The sequence below is a fragment of the Prionailurus bengalensis genome, chromosome B3 (genome assembly GCF_016509475.1).
Source record: "Prionailurus bengalensis isolate Pbe53 chromosome B3, Fcat_Pben_1.1_paternal_pri, whole genome shotgun sequence".
Taxonomy (NCBI): Eukaryota; Metazoa; Chordata; class Mammalia; order Carnivora; family Felidae; genus Prionailurus; species Prionailurus bengalensis.
In genome coordinates, this window is record NC_057355.1 from 101,411,642 (window position 1) to 101,428,620 (window position 16,979).

Sequence of the window (16,979 nt, forward strand, 5' to 3'; positions counted from 1 at the left end):
CTCTTGCAATAATGTCTGAAGATACAGTTAAAGATATTTACCTCAATGTTGTAACAGTAAACAAAAGAATAAAAACAAAATGACCTAAATTTCTACCACTAGAGGATCAGACATACAAATGTTGCTTGACATATAGTAGGTATTAAAAATATTCATTAAATAAATCAAAATATGAATGAATGGATAATATACCCACAGTGAAATAATGTTCAGAAGAAGTAGGTCTATATTTAATGACATGGAATAATGTCTAGAATAAGAATTAAAAAATGAAATCATAGTACTACACGTATGTATATTTTTGTATGTGCATATATGTGTATAAATAGTGTAATCTTGTTTTTTTAAAATATATACATTAGTATATATACTGCAAATAAGTGGAGAAAAATATACTAAGCTGTTACTAACAAATATCTCTGGGAGGCAGGAATATAAAGGAAATTTTTATTTCTACATTATAAATGTATATAATTGTTTGGCATTTTTACAATATACAGTAAAACCTTGGTTTGTGAGCATAATTCATTCTGGAAACACGCTTGTATATCCAAAGCACTGTATATCAAAGTGAATTGTAATCACTTTGTAATTACAACATGCTTGTAATCCAAAGCACTGTATATCAAAGTGAAATTTCCTCATAAGAAATAATGGAAACCCAGATGATTTATTCCACAACCCAAAAATATTAATATAAAAATGATTACAATATTGTAATATAGCACAAAATAATAAAGAAAATACACAATATAAAGAAAAATAAACAAATTAACCTACACTTACCTTTGAAAACCTTCATGGCTGGTGTGAGGGAGACAAGAGAGAGGACGGTTATTATGTAGGACGACTTTCACTATCACTAACGGAATCACTGCTATCTACTGGCTCAACGGAATCTTTCTTTTCATGCAACTTTAACAAGGAACCTATCCAATGACCTAGAATGAAGCAAAGCATTCCTAAGCTTACTCTTGTATGGAAAAGCAAAGGACTGCCCATAGGTGCTTTGAAGTGACAAAAAAATACACTAGTGCCAGTTGTGGGCACCTTCCAAGGTTCTGAAAAATCACTGATTTCTGCCAAACACTGTGGCCTGAGACTGAGAGCATCTGAGTATGGGAGACGATCACCCACAGTGGGGGGGGGGGGGGGGGGGGGAGAGAGAGAGAAAGAGAGAAGAACCATTGGCTCAGCTGTGATCATGTGATGTTCAGCATCCCATACCACTCCTATTGCAAGACATCACTCATTTATCAAGTTAAAATTTATTAGAAATGTTTGCTTATCTTGTGGAACACTTGCAGAACAAGTTACTCGCAATCTAAGGTTTTACTCTAAATGTTTTAGTTTTATATTCAGTGTGATGTTAATCCTATGTATCAACTTAATTGGGCCACAGGGTACCCCAGATACTTGGTCAAATATTCTGGGTGTTTCTGTAGGAGTGTTTTTGGATGAGGTTAACATGTAAATCAACAGACTGAGTAAGGCAGATTGCCCTCCATAATGTGGGTGGGCCCGATCTGATCAGATGAAGGCCTGAATAAACAAAAGGGTTACCTTCCCGCAAATAAGAGGGAATTCTGCCTGATGGACTTTAAACTGGAACATTAAGCTCTTCCTGGTTGATGGCCTTTGAACAGGGACACTGGCTCTGCAAACTTGCCAGCCTCTCTAATTTTGTGAGCCAATTCCTTGTAATCTCTTTGTTTTTGGAGAACCCTAATACCTTCAGGAAAAAGAAACTGCTAGATGACCACCCTATTTCTACTCTCCTCGTATTCCTTATAACAGAATACCAATTTATTCAGGGTAGCAATATACTCAGTTAAAGGACTATTTCTAGTCTACTTGTGCATCTAGGTTCAGTCATATGACTGAATTTGGGTAACAGGATATATTGCAAATTATTGGTGGTACAGCTCTTTGACTTTTACCTCTTTTTTTTCTGCCACCTATATGTCTTGAGCTCTTGGAGATCTCTTGGATCAAGTCATTTACTATAATATTGTGATTCAGAATGTTAAACAGAAAACCACAGGCCCAAGATGGAGTCACTCATACCAGACCAAGTCACCAAACTGGCTTAATACCTAACTTAATGCAGTTCCAATCTCCCCTAGAAATGCAGTGTTGTCAGTCAGAAATTTCCTCTTCAGAAAAAAATGCTGGAATCTGTCTCTTGGGCCCTCTCCATCCCCCAAAGGAAGATGAGATAATCCCACCTACCAAATGAGATCCTTGCCCTTTCCTCTAGGGGAAGGGGACCAAGCCTGAAATAACTCTTTTCTTTGGCTAGTAATGTCTTGCCCCACACTCCTTCCTTATAAAAACCTTCCATTTTGTACAGCTCCTGGGATGTTGCTGCCTGATTCACGAATCACTTAATAAAACCAATTATATCTTCAAATTTACCCAGCTGACTTTTGTTTTTTGTTAATAATAAGAAATACATATTTGGTCTTTGTCCTTGTTTCTGGCACAGAGCTCCTAAAACCCTTGGAATTTCATGAGGAAGATAAAGGTATCTTTTCTTATGTTGATGAGGTGGCTTTTGGAATGTCCCTAGATCACCTAAAGATGGGCTGGTCACCGGAGTTGGAATTTTCAGGGCCACCCCCTCACCTCCTGGGAGAGGGGCTGGAGGTTGAATCAATCACCAAAGGCCAGTGATTTAATCAGTCATACCTATGTAAGACAGTCTACATAAAAAGCCAAAAGGAGGGGTGTCTGGGTGGCTCAAAAGGTTGACTCTTGATTTTGGCTCAGGTCATGATCTCTCAGTTCGTGGGTTAAAGCCCTGTGTCAAGCTCTGCTCTGACAGACAGCCTGGAGCCTGCTTGGGAATCTCTCCTTCTCTTTCTGCTCCTCCCCCAGCTTGCACATGTGCTTTCAATCTCTTTCTCTCAAAATAAATAAACTTTAAAAAATAAACCAAAAAGGATAGGGTTTGGAGAGCTTCTGGATTGGTGAACATGTGGACTTGTGGTAAGAATGGTGCACTGAGAGCATAGAAACTCTGCATCCCTTCCCACATAACTTGCCCTATGCATCTTTTCCATTTGGTTGTTCAAAAGTTATACACTTTTACAATAAACTAATAACTATAAACAGTATAAATAAAACAAATAACTGTAATAAACTAACTATTGGATACTAAGTAGAACATTTCTCTCAGTTCTGTGAGTCCTCTAGCAAATTAATCAAACCCAAGCTGGGGGTCATGGAAACCTCTGATTAATAGCTAGTCAGTGAGTACAGGTAACAATCTGGACTTGTGGCTGGCTTCTGAAGGGGAGCTGGGAGAGGAGACAGTCTTGTATGACTTAGCTCTTAACCTGTGGGTTTTGATACTATCATTGGGAAGACAGTGTCAGAACTGAGTTTAACTATAGAACAACCACAGGTAGCATCCCTGCAGAATTGCTTGGAATCTCCCTCTTCTCCCCCCACCAGACCACCACACATGCACACACACACTTGGAACTGGCTCCAGGAGCCTAGGACAGAAAGCTGAATAACAACAGAAGGAGCCTCTGTCCCTGATTACAGTGCAACTACCACACAGCCCTGAACTGTAGACATTCACACTTCTTTTAGTGGAAAGCAATACACCTTTTTGTGTTTAAGCCACTTTTACTTTGGCTTTTTAAAAATCACACACAGCAGGGCACTTGAGTGGCTCAGTTAAGAGTCTGACTCTTCATCTCGGCTCAGGTCATGATCTCAAGGTCTGTGAGCTGGAACTACTCGTTTGGCTCTGCACTGACAGCACAGAGCCAGATTGGGATTCTTGCTTTCTGCCCCTCTCCCACTCATGCTCATGGCACTCATTCTCTCAAAAATACATGAATAAATGTTTAAAAAAAAAGTAAATAACAGAATCTCATGGTGACATGGACTTGCACAGATATATATTTAAAATGTCACCTTACTTTGTAGTTATAGAATGGTGAGATCTGGATACGTCTGTTAAACAGACTATGTGGTTAGGGACCAGAGAAAAACTTTTCACAGGATAATGCATGTGAAGAATATGTTATAACTAAATTAGCAAAGTATTACCTTTTCATTTATAACAACACTCACTGAAATCCATTTTAAACTTAATATAATTAAGACTAATACTTGTAATTACTACCTGCCTATCAGAAAATAGGAAGTAATTATCCAAATTATAACTTTTAGGCAAAAAAGAAAGGCCTTTACTAGAATCATGTTCACTGCAGCATTATTTACAATAGCCAAGATATGGAAGATATGGAAGCAATCTAAGTGACCATCAAAGGATACATGACTAAGGAAGATGTGAGATCAATCTCTCCCCCCCACCCCCCATACACAATGGAATACTATTCAGCATAAAAAAGAATGAAATCTTGCCATTTGGGTCAACATGGATGGACCTTGAGGGCATTATGCTAAGTGAAATAAGTCATACAGAGAAAGACCAATACTGCATGACCTTACTTATATGTGGAATTAAAACAAAAACAAAGCAAGCTCATAGACGCAGAGAACAGACTGATGGTTGCCAGAGGTGGGGAGTGGGTGAAATGGATGAAGGGAGTCAAAAGGTACAAACTTCTAGTTATAAAATAAATAAGTTATGAGGATGTACTGTACAGCATGGTGACTGTAGTTAATAATATTATTGTACCAAACACCTTGTTTTATTGTGCTTCACAGATACTACATTTTCTTCACAGTTTGAAGATCTGCAGCAACCCTATGCCGAGCAAGTCTATCGGTGCTATTCTTCTAACTCCATTTGTTCACTTTGCGTCTCTGTGTCAAACTTTGGTAATACTGCACTATTTCAAACTTTCTTATTATTTCTCATTATTATTATTTCTCATCATTATCCTATTTGTTATGGTGATCTGTGATCAGTGATCTTTGATGTTACCACTGTAAATGTTTTAGGACACCACGAGCTGCACCCATATAAGAAGGCAAACTTAATTGATAAATGTGTGTCTGACTGCTCCACAGATGGCCCATTACCCATCTCTCTCCCTCTCCTCAGGTCTTCCTATTCCCGGAGATACAGTAATATTGAAATTAGGACAATTAAGAGCCCCACAATGGCTTCTAAATGCTCAAGTGAAAGGAGGAGTTGCACATCTCCCACTTTACATCAAAAGCTAGAAATGATTAAGCTTTAGTGAGGAAGGCCTGTTGAAAGCTGAGATGGGCCAAAAGCTAGGCCTCTTGTGCCACACAGTTAGCCAAGTTGTAAATGCAAAGGAAAAGTTCCTGAAGGAAATTAAAAGAGCTACTCCAGTGAACATATGAATGGTGAGAAAGCAAAACAGCCTTATTGCTGCTATGAGCAAAGTTTTAGTGGTCTGGATAGAAGATCAAACTACCCGCAACATTCCCTTAAACCAAAGCCTAATCCAGAGCAAGGTCCTTACTCTCTTCAATTCTACGAAGGATGACAGAGGTGAGGAAGCTGCAGAAAAGTCTGAAGCGAGCAGAGGTTGGTTCATGAGGTTTAGGGAAAGAAGCTGTCTCCATAACATAAAAATATAAAGTGAAGCAGCAAGTGCCGATGTAGAAGCTGCAGCAAGTTACCCAGAAGATGTAGCCAAGATAATTAGTGAAGGTGGTTATACTAAACAGATTTTCAATGTAAAGTAACAGCCTTCTACTGGAAGAAGACGTCATCTAGGACATTCTCTTGCTAGAGGCTAATGCAGTTGGTGACTCTGAGTTGAAGTAAATGCTCATTTACCATTCTGAAAATCCTAGGGCCCTTAATAATAATGCTAACCCTTCTCTGCCTGTACTCCATAAGTGGAACAACAAAGCTTGGATGACAGCACATCTGTTTATAACACGGTTCACAGGATATTTTAAGCCCACTGCTGAGACCTACTGCTTAGAAAAAAAAAAAAAAAAGATTCCTTTCAAAATATTACTGCTCGTTGAAAAGGCACCTGGTCACTCAAGAGCTCTGATGGAGATGTATAACAAAATTAAATTTGTTTTCATGGCTGCTAACACAACATCCATTCTGATCAGTTTACGGATCAAAAAAATATATAAATTTTTAAATCTTATTATTTAAGAAATATGTTTAACAAGGCTACAGCTGCTATGGTTAGTGATTCTTCTGATGGATGTGGGCAAAGTCAATAGAAAATCTGCGGGAAAGAAGTCACCACTCTAGGTGCCACTAAGAACATCGTAATTCATGGGAAAAGGTAAAAATATCAACACGAACAGGAGTTTCGAAGCAGTTGATTTCAACCCTCAAGGATGACTTTGAGGGTTCAAGACTTCAGTGGAGGAAAGCACTGCACATGTGGTAGAAACAGCCAGACACGCAGAATTAGAACTGGAGCCCGGAGATGGGACTGAACTGCTGCAATCTCAGGATAAAACCTGAATGGACAAGGAGCTGCTTCTTATAGATGAGCAAAGAAAGTGGTTTCAAAATGGAATCCACTCAGGGTGAAGATGCCTGTGAAGACTGTGGAAATGACAACAAAGGATCTAGAATACAACATAAGCTTAGTTGATAGGGCAGCAGGACAGTTTGAGAGGACAGACTCCAATTTTGAAAGAAGTTCTATGGTGGTTAACATGCTATCAGATAGCACTGCATGCTGCACAGAAACTGTGAAAGGAAGAGTGATGGACACAGAAAACTTCACTGTTGTTTTAGCTTAAGAAACCGCCACAGACACCCCAACCTTCAACAACCACCATCCTGATTAGTCAGCAGCCATCAGTATTGAGACAAGACCCCCCCCCCCATTAGCAAAAAGATCATGATTCACTAAACCTCAGATGATGGTGACCATTGTTTAGCCATATTTAAAATTAAGTTATGTACGGTTTTTTTTAAGACATAATGCTATTGCACACTTGATAGAATACAGTATTAGTGTAAAGACAACTTTTATATGCACTGGGAAATGAAAAAGTTCACTTGACTTGCTTTACTGTGATATTTGCTTTATTGTGGTGGAGGAACTGAAATGACCTGTACTTGAAAGTTACTAACAGAGTAGGTCTTAAAAGTCCTCATCATAAGAAAATATAATTTTTTGGGAAATACGTATGGTGATAGATGTTAATTTTAATTACAATTACTGTAGTGATCATTTTATAATATATACAAATACTGAATCACTATGTTATACACCTGAAACTAATGTAATGTTATATGTCAATTACACCTTAATAAAAATGAGAAAGAAAAAAAGAAAAATGGGAAGGTTTTTGTTGATTAGAAAACAATTGCCAAGGTCCACTTTCCACTCTGAACACTTTCTTCATTTCAGCAAAAGCCTCAATGTGGGTGGGGGATCTCTTACATGTGGGTGGGGGAAACCTGGTAATAAAGATATTTATGTATAAAAAGCCACACTTCCACCAGGAGGCAGAGAGAACAACTGTTAAGACTTCTAAAGGACTGTTTTCAAGAACTATTTCAACCCATATTACACTCTGCATTTTATGTATAGAAAGCAAGTCTTCACCTTTCCCTCCAGCTTAGCACGCCCCTGTAGCTTTATGCACCGGGGTCCAAGGCAGGCCTATAATTCACTGCTCTAGGAACGTACACAGCCAACCTGACTACACAGGACTTAGAGTGGAACAAAGTCATGGAGTAAGGGAAAAATAAGGATGGTCGAGTATTGGTATTCAGGGGGAAGAAGAAATCAGCAAGGATTAGATATAAGAAAAATAGAAGACATAGGAGGAGATAGGAGAGACCAGGAGGATGGAAAAGAAAGAGTGAAGATGAGGAAAAATCATTCTTAAGGTTTATTGTGAACTTAACTATTTGGGAACTCTGAATATACTCCTCATAGAATTAATGCTGTAAATAGTAGATAAGTTTCCAGGATCAGTCCCACAGAGGCCTACCTACACCATTTGTGCCTAATATATTGATGAACTACTTCCACCAAATCATCTTTCATGATGGAAGAGGAAGGGGTTTCTCTCCCTAGTTCTGGTGTGCTCACCTTATTGGGTTCTTGCAGGGTGTGTACATTTTACTTTTCAGCAGCACCCCTGTGCTAACAGCAGTAGCACCTTCCCATGGGCAGCACCCCCACCCCAAGCAGTTTCAGAGCAGAAGGTCACCTGCTAGGCACCCCCAAGTCCCCAGGCACCTCCCTGTGGAAGGCCTCTCCCAGCTGTCCAGCGGGTAGATTTCCAGCCGTCCTACTGGGGTGGCACCTCAGTGACCACCGTCTCATTCTCCAACAAGGTCAGAATCTCAGGCCTGAGAGGAAATGGCCTCTTCCTGGGGTGCTCTAGCTCAGTCATAGGGGTGCTGGCTGCTGTGTGCATCTTCGAATTCTGTATTCTTCACAGAGTTCTCTTTGCCCTGTTCATTCCTCCAATAATTATGTTACAATTTCTCTGGTGAAATTACTGTGTGTTTTTGCTCCTTATTGGACTCTTAACTGATATAACAAGATTTTCACAGAAAAAAAACCAACCCCAAATAGTCAATAAATACATAGCATGAAATATACTCAGATTCATTAGTAAGCAGAGAAAGATGGAATCTGAAACAGTGCCATTCCTAGGTATATACTCTAGAGAAATTCTGGCACATCTGCACAGATGTATATAAAACTGTTTATTACAGCACTGTTCATAACAGTGAAAAATTGCACACAACAGCTTGCCCAAAGAGGAAAACAAACTATGGTATATTCATACAATATAACACTACTATTCGAGGTAAAAATGAATAGCTGGAGTTACATGATTCGGTATGGATAAATCTCAAAAACCTAACCTGAACCAGAAAGCAAATTGCAGAAGGAACAAACAGAAATGGCATTTACATAAAGCCAAAACACGCACGCACGCACACACACACACACACACAAGCCTATGGATATAATAATCTAAAAAGTGTATGGAAATGAATAACAGATTAAGGAGGGTGGTTACTTCTGGACTAAAGAAAGGGGAATAGAAAGGGTCACAGAAGAGATACTGATTATAATCTGCAATGTTTAATTTGTTAAGCTAAATGACAGGGAGTACTGATTGCTGGTTATGTTATCTAGCTCTTTTCATATACTTGAGATATTCAAAATAAAACCAATAATTAATAATAAATTGGGGGCACTTGGCTGGCTCAGATGGTAGAGTATGTGACTTTTAGTCTCAGGGTTATAAATTCAAGCCCTGTGGTAGGTATAGAGATTACTTAAAAATAAAGTCTTAAAAAAAAAAAGGTGGGGGAGGTGGTTGTGAAAAAAGTAATAATAAACTGACAGTTCTCAGAGGGTGGGTGATAAAATAAAAAATGTATTATGTACGCAAAGGAAGTTTTATTGGTAAATAGAATGAAAGGTAGTATATTAGGATCTTGATATCAAATTTGAATACCTGAATACTTGTTCATCCATTTGAATACCTGAATACTTGTTCATTCACTGCACAAGAAACTATAATCTGGAAGAATAATGTAGGACAAAAATAATTACACAATCATTACCCTAATCATCATTTAGCTTGGCCACAATGTTATAATTGCAAAACTGGGTTCAGAGTTAGCAATCACACAAAATTCCATCTTATGAAAGAAATACTTACACCTCAAAACATAGCCAGGCCCACATCTGAAAGTAACAATTACACTAGGAATATTAAATTATGTTTAGGCAAGAGCTACTGTCAATAATATCTACTACTCACCAAGTTTAAAACAATTTCTTAGAGGTGAGAAACTCAGGGCAATTTAATATACCCTAAATACTGCTTGCTTCTTTTGATTCAGGGAACACGGCCCTTTGGGTTTTAGAACCTTATATATTTCTTAGTTCTTCTATAAAGTTTAATAAGCAATTTACTGTTCTTGTATTGGTTTGTTGGGGCTGCCATAACAAAATACCACATTCTGGGTGGTTTAAACCAGAGAAATTTATTTTCTCACAATTCTGGAGGCTAGAAGTTCAAGATTAAGGTGTTTTCATCTTTCGTTTCTCCTGAGGCCTCTCTCACTACAAACCCACATGGTCTTTTCTTTGTGCACATGCACCCCTCCTGACTTGTTCTGTGTCCAAATTTCCTCTTCTGATGACACCAGTCAAACTGGGTTAGTGCCTACTCTAATAGCTTTATTTTAACTTAATCATCTCAGTAAAGGCCCCATCTCCACACACAGTCACATTCTGAGGTAGTGATTAGGGCTTTACCATATGTTTGTGGGGAGGACAAAATTCAGCCCACAGCAGTTCTCAAAAATTTTTATGACATGATCCTTTCAGGTTTTCCCATTGCATTTTCATCCTTTTCTCAAATTTTAATTCAAAGGGAGCAGATTTAAGTGCTGTTCGCAATCTCATTTCAAATGGAGAAAAAGCTTTAAATCATTGGCTCTTTTGTCTTTAGCCTTCCACGTTTAATATTTGGGTGGGTCTAGGCAATGCAGAATTTTACATGCTTAGGAAAAAAAAGTTCTCTAGGTCCTTGGCTAGTTAAAAAAATGTTTGATATAATATGTGTGGATATGAGAAAAAAAACCTGTGCCAAAAATGGAGTATATAACATGAAAACAGACTTTTGAATTGTTAATGTTAATTTTAGCTTAGTGGAGATAATCAGTTCAATACCATGGCCATATTCCATCAGACTATTAAATCAAAAGAATATGAATTAACAAATTTGACCTTTCAGAATCAGCAAAGTATCATTCTCTTTCTATGCTGTACATGTTTCTCACAGTTTTAACATTGGTTCTCTCAAACTTGGCCAACTATCAGAATCACTTTAGGAATTAAGTTAAAAAACGGATTTTCGAGATTTCTCATAACCTTCTGGAGATGGGATCCAGAAATATGTATTTTTTAAAACTTTATTTATTTTGAGAGAGAGAGAGAGAGAGAGAGAGAGAGAGAATGAGAATCCAAAGCAGGCTCCTGGATGTCAGCATGGAGCCCAGCATGGGGCTTGATCCCACGAACCATGAGATCATGACCTGAGCCGAAACTAAGAGTTGGATGCTTAACCCAACTGAGCCACCCAGGCACCCCAGAAACATATATTTTTTAAAAGTTCTCCAGGTTGTTATTGTAAAGCAAAATACTCAGAAGTGAACACTAGTTCCCAACCAGCTTAAATTAGTAATCACCAAAAATATTTTGAGCACATTCTCATACATACTTATTTCTAAATTATGCATATGTATTACTGTTCTACATATATTACATACATTAGAAAACATTCAAAAATAGAAAACTTGAAGGGATGAAATAGAAAGTAAATACAAATTCAAACATTTTCATTTAACATCCCCAATAGAGTGTTTGCATGTACATTTTAGAGACCTTGGCTTAAATTGAGAAGATCTTTGCATCTTTAATTGCAATACTGTTTTCTTCTGATCTCAGACCTATGTATCCAACTGCCCACTGGATGCTTTCTATCTGGGTGTGCAATAGACACCTTAAATGCAATATATAGACATAAACTACTATTCACCCTTCTTCTGCCACCCCAAGGTGAACTTGGGTAGGAAATCTTTTCTTCCTCCATAATCCACCCAAGTTAAAAACATTAGGGATAAGTTGGATTACCCTCCCTCTTACTCATATGGCATTGATAGTGTATATTCTACTTCCTTAACATCTTCCTCCAACCCTCTAATAACCATTGAAAAAGTGTTGCCTTAGACTCTGCTTCTCTCTTGAATATTACAATAACTCCTTTACTACTCTTCCTGATTATGACATCACATTTCCAGATTTCCATTTATCTTCTATACTGCTGCCAAAGTCATAACCTCAAAATGCAAATCTGATCAAGGTATTGCCCCATTTTATGCCTTCCAGTTTGTATTCCACATGATAAATCTAAATTTCCAGTATGAAAAAAGACTGATCTAGTCTTTGGCTACCTATATCCAGTTCCTTTCTTCTACCCTTTTCTCCCTTATTCCCAATGCTCTTGCCCGAGAGAACCTCGAGTCCTCTGAATGTATGAGTCCTTCTTCAAGAATCCAGGCCAATAACCATTCCCTCTGCCAATAACACCCTTTAAGATCCAAGTCAAGTATCTACTTCTCTGGAAAGCTTTTTGCAAACTTGAGGTAGAGATGATCCCTCTTTTCTGTTACCTAACAGACACTAGATGAATATTTATAGAATGAAAGTAATAAAATGTGATCTGCTGAGTTAAAAAAGTATTGAAAGAAAATAATTCACATTATAAGAGACAAGCACAAAGTTTAGGAAGACGGCAAACAAATGTCAGTTGGTCAAAATAGTTTCTCTTTAGGTGGGTTCAGTGGCTATAAATGAGATGTGATCATTTCAGAATGTAAGCTCTAAATTGGGTCAAAAATCAAAAGAAAAGCTAAAATCTTTTGTAAAAAAGAGGAACAAGGGAGAAAGAAAGATTCATGTAGTCAAAATTCAGAATGCTAACAAGCATAAAAACAAAAATGTGAACATATGCAAAAAGAACCTGAAGAAAACATTTAAAAAATTCCTAAGCCTAAAGTCACAAGAAACTTGAGGAATATATTTAAAAATCATCAAATAGAAGGAATAAGGAGCAGTAAAAATGGGCAAGTGATTTTTACATAGGTTACAAAATAATCTAAGATATTAAGTATTACTGGCATATAATCTTCACATCTGCTCAGATGGTACAATCTGTGAGGTCACAGATGGTATACAGGTGAAAGGGAACTGGTTAAGACTCAGAAGGCTTGGCCTAATTCTAGTTCCATTTTTAACTTCTCTCTGTATCCATCGGTAACATGAGGATATTCTATCTCATTGCAAGGTTATAATAGGGATTAATAAAACAATGTATGTGAAAGCACTCTGTAAATTATAAAATACCATTCCTAATTATGGTGTTACTCTAATTCACCTAACACCTTTTAAAGTTTCTAAAACCACACGCAGTGGTTAAATCTGGCTAGATCAAGACTAGCTTTCTAGAATCCTCAAGCCATTTGGCTTAACTAAGCTCCCTTTTCCCCTGCCATCTCTTCCAAAATGAAAACCTCACACTATGACAACTGGTGAAATCCAAAAACTAAATATAAGCTTAAAACCTACAGATGAGATCACTGCAGACATACTGTGACTGGCAGGTTAATCCAGTGCTCTGATTTATTTCCCACTGATACCAGTGAAGGGGGTGGGGGGGGGGTTCCTTTGATGTGAAAACAGATCCTCAAGAGTCTGTTTTTACATGGAGCTGTAAGAAATAGAAAAAAAAAAAAAGATGGAAACTAGGAAGCATGAGAAATTAAATGTAGCAGTTGGTTTGTAGGCTGAATGTAATATGCCAGCAGAAAGAGGCAGTCTAACAAGTCTAACAAACACTTCTACCCTATAGCCCAAAAAAACAGCTGCAGAAGACATCTTGATTCTCATTCCGTATGGCAAAGAGCCGATTGACCCATGTTAGCTCACCAAAGGTGTTACTGTTATCCATTCCGACACTCCTGGGCAGAAAGACACATATGATATGAGAGTAATAGGTTGTGCCTAACAAAAAGAGACATAAAAAAGACCACCAAGAATGTAAAGAGTAAATCAGTTTGCTAAATTGGAAGAACAGACTTCTATTTCTAGTCATGATGGAGTAATGCACACTGGGTTTGCTGCCCCACCTTAAACAACTAGAAAATCAGATAAAATATATGGAACAATGGGGCGCCTGGGTGGCTCAGTCGGTTAAGTGGCTGGACTTCTGGTTTCAATTCAGGTCATCATCTCACGGTTTGTGAGTTCGAGCCTGTAATCAGCCTCCGTGCTGACAGCGTAGAGCTTACTTTGGGATTCTGTCTCCCTCTCTCTCTACCCCCTCCCCTGCTTGCTTTCTACCTCTCTCTCTCAAGAATAGTTAAAAAAAAAAAATCTTTAATAAAAAATAGGTATGAACGATGATTTTCAGATATTGCACAACAGGCAGAAGACCGTGATCATGGGAGAACTCCTGCAGCTGCCCAAGCTCAGTGGCTGGAGCTTCTGTTCTGCAACACCGGGAGAGATAACCCAAACAGAGCCTGGCAGTCTTGCTCAGATGCCAAATGGCTCAGAGTGCAGAGAGGCCAAGATAGAAAGAATCTGTGGGGTAAAATATTGGTAAATAGAGGGCTATACAGAAAGACAGTGCTGAAGATCTCTAGAGGAGTTTCTTTGAGACTTTGGTCAAAAACTTATCCATGCACACATGGGAGAAAATGATCTGAGGCCAAGGAAAAAGACCACTGGAAAGGAGTAAGTGTACCAATCTTTAGAGCTCATATAATGCTGGGAAAAGTTCAAGTTCCAGTGATCAAGAGTAAAAAAGACCTGATTCCCTAGGGCCTGAGTAATGTCCTCAGAAAGGTATTGCCTTAGTAGTCAGGATAAATGGTCCCAAAACTAAAGGCAGCTCTGACCACCTTAATAAAGGTCAAAAGAAAGCCTTGATAGGATCAAACAAATTTGAACTTAACTGTGTACTAGAGAAAAGCCCAACAATATTAAAGAAATCCTACAAAATCCAGCACACAACAGGAAATTCATAGTATCTGGTATCCAAAAACAAAAAACAAAAAACAAGTGTTAAAGCAGCACAAAAATCTAACCCACAATCGAAGAAAAAGTCAGGCAATGGCAACAGATCCAGAAACAACACAGATGGTAAAATTAGCAGACTAACAATATTAAAACCATTACACTCTGTAGATTCAAGAAGGTGGAGGAAAACATGAATGTGATGAGGAAGGGCATGGAAGATACAAAAAATACTTAAACTGAATTTCTGTAGATGAAAATAACAACATCAGAAATAATAAATATACCAAATGAGAGCAACTGTGGATTACAAATTGCAGAAGACCAGTGAACTTCTTGAAGTTTATAACAAAGCAAAAGACCATTCAAAAACATAACAATAGAAACCATCCAAAATTAAATACAGAGTAAAAAGAAATTGCTAAAACAGAAAATGCACAAAGCTATAAGACAGTATCAGGCAGGCTAACATACATGTAGTAGGAATCCCAGAAAAGGGGTAGGGTAAACAGAAAAAAAATTTTTTTTCAGGGAAATAATAGCCAAATATTTCCCAAATTTGATGAAAACTATAAACCCACAGTTCCTAGAACCTCAAAAAATCCTCTGCAGAAGAAATATGAAGAAAGCCACACCAAGACACATAATCAAATTGGGGATGGAAAAGCTGCCAGAAAAAAAGATGACATTGAGAAGTAACAGGATTTTCTCATCAGAAAATATACAGATGGTTCAGTCAGTTAAGCATCTGATTTCGGCTCAGGCCGTGATCTCACAGTTTGTGAATTGAAGCCCTACAGGGGCTCTGCGCTGACAGCTGGAGCCTGCTTGGGATTCTTCCTTTCTCTCTGCTCCTCCTCCCCCCAACCCCCGCTTATGCTTGCTCTGTCTCTCAAAATAAACTGACAAAAAGAGAAAATATACAAATGAAAGACAATGAAGTGACATGTTTAAGTTCTGAAGGGGGAAAAATGTTAACCTAGGATTTTATATCCAGCAAAAATATCTGTCAAAAATGAGGAAGAAATAAAGACTTTTAAAGAGAAAAGCCAAGAAAATTTCTCATCAGCAAATATGCACTAAGAGAAAAGGTAAAGGAAGGTCTTCAAGCAGAATTTCCATAAAGGAATGAAGAACAATAGAAATGACAAGTATCGGGAAGCCTGGGTGGCTCAGTCAGTTGAGCGTCTGACTTCAGCCAGGTCACGATCTCGCGGTCCGGGAGTTCGAGCCCCACGTCAGGCTCTGGGCTGATGGCTCAGAGCCTGGAGCCTGCTTCCGATTCTGTGTCTCCCTCTCTCTCTGCCCCTCCCCCATTCATGCTCTGTCTCTCTGTCTCAAAAATAAATAAACATTAAAAAAAAAAAATTAAAAAAAAAAAAAAAGAAATGACAAGTATCTGGTAAATATAAGACTTTTTTTTTTCATTTAAATAAATCTCTTAAAAATTGACCTCTTAAAGCAAAAACAATTTTGGGGTTTATAACATATGTAGGAGTAAAATGTGTAACAATAGCCAAAATGGTTGTGAGGGTAAATGGAAGTACACTAATAAGGTTCTTTCACTCTACATGAAGTGACAAAATAATTTCTGAAGTCAGACTGTGACAAGTTAAAGATGCACTCTGAAAATCCTAGAGTAACCACTACAAAGATTAAAACACAAGAGTATAACTGAATCTCAGTCTTTGCTTAGAATGTAGAAAGCTAGAAGAGCATTGCTCTTACCCTTCAAACAAAAGTCATACATTTAATTTCTAAAACTGTAATTTTTCTCAAATTTTTCAGAGACCTGAGGTCACAGGGCAACTAACTAATACAATATCTAAGACAGGAAGAAACTAGTTATGAGTACTTGCTTGTTATGGGTAGATACCAGATGTCATAAAAGTGAGTAAAAAAATTTCAGCTAAAAATTTTTTTTAACAAATTGCTAATGGTAAAGTGGGCTACAGTGAGAGCATAGGATCCCTGGGGCCTCAGACACAGAGTAACTGCATCCCCTTGCACATTCTTCTTCAAAAACTTTACAAAAAGCTCCTAAGAATGACTGGGACAAGGATGAGAAACCTGAAAAAGGTGCATGGTGCAGGCCTGGAGGAGGGAACGGCAGCAGCTATGGGAAAAATATGAAGCTTTGCCTGGGTCTTTCCTATCTCACCTATGGAACAAATGACGTAAGTGATTGTTAGAAGGGCAGAAAACACTGTTGCTTTTAGGGCACAGATGAAGACCCACAGCAGCTGGAAAAAGGCACTAGAAAAAAACCCTTGGTGTAGGGGCAGGGCACTGTCCTAGGTCTTGACCATGAGGTTTCCTATAGCTGGGGTAGAGGCAGAATCACTAAGAAGGACCCATTCTCAAGATTCAGATACTGTGCCTAAGAATGAGGCTGAATCAGAACAAAGAATGCCCCTTCTCCACTCTCCTACCATCATCACCAATATAGCAAGCATTTAATCT

General features: G+C 38.2%; 1 protein-coding gene across 9 annotated transcripts in view; it reads right to left on the minus strand.

Moving 5' to 3' along the window:
* Positions 1-16,979, minus strand: part of DDHD1 (DDHD domain containing 1) — a 109,900-nt gene that overhangs the window by 79,966 nt on the left and 12,955 nt on the right. For 4 of the 9 annotated variants that reach the window (XM_043556182.1, XM_043556180.1, XM_043556177.1 and 1 more), the window contains exon 2: positions 787-804. The exons of the other annotated variants lie outside the window; for them this stretch is intronic. In XM_043556182.1, the coding sequence (XP_043412117.1) occupies positions 787-804 (18 nt within the window). The remainder of the gene's footprint in view (positions 1-786; positions 805-16,979) is intronic. 9 annotated transcript variants of the gene reach the window in all.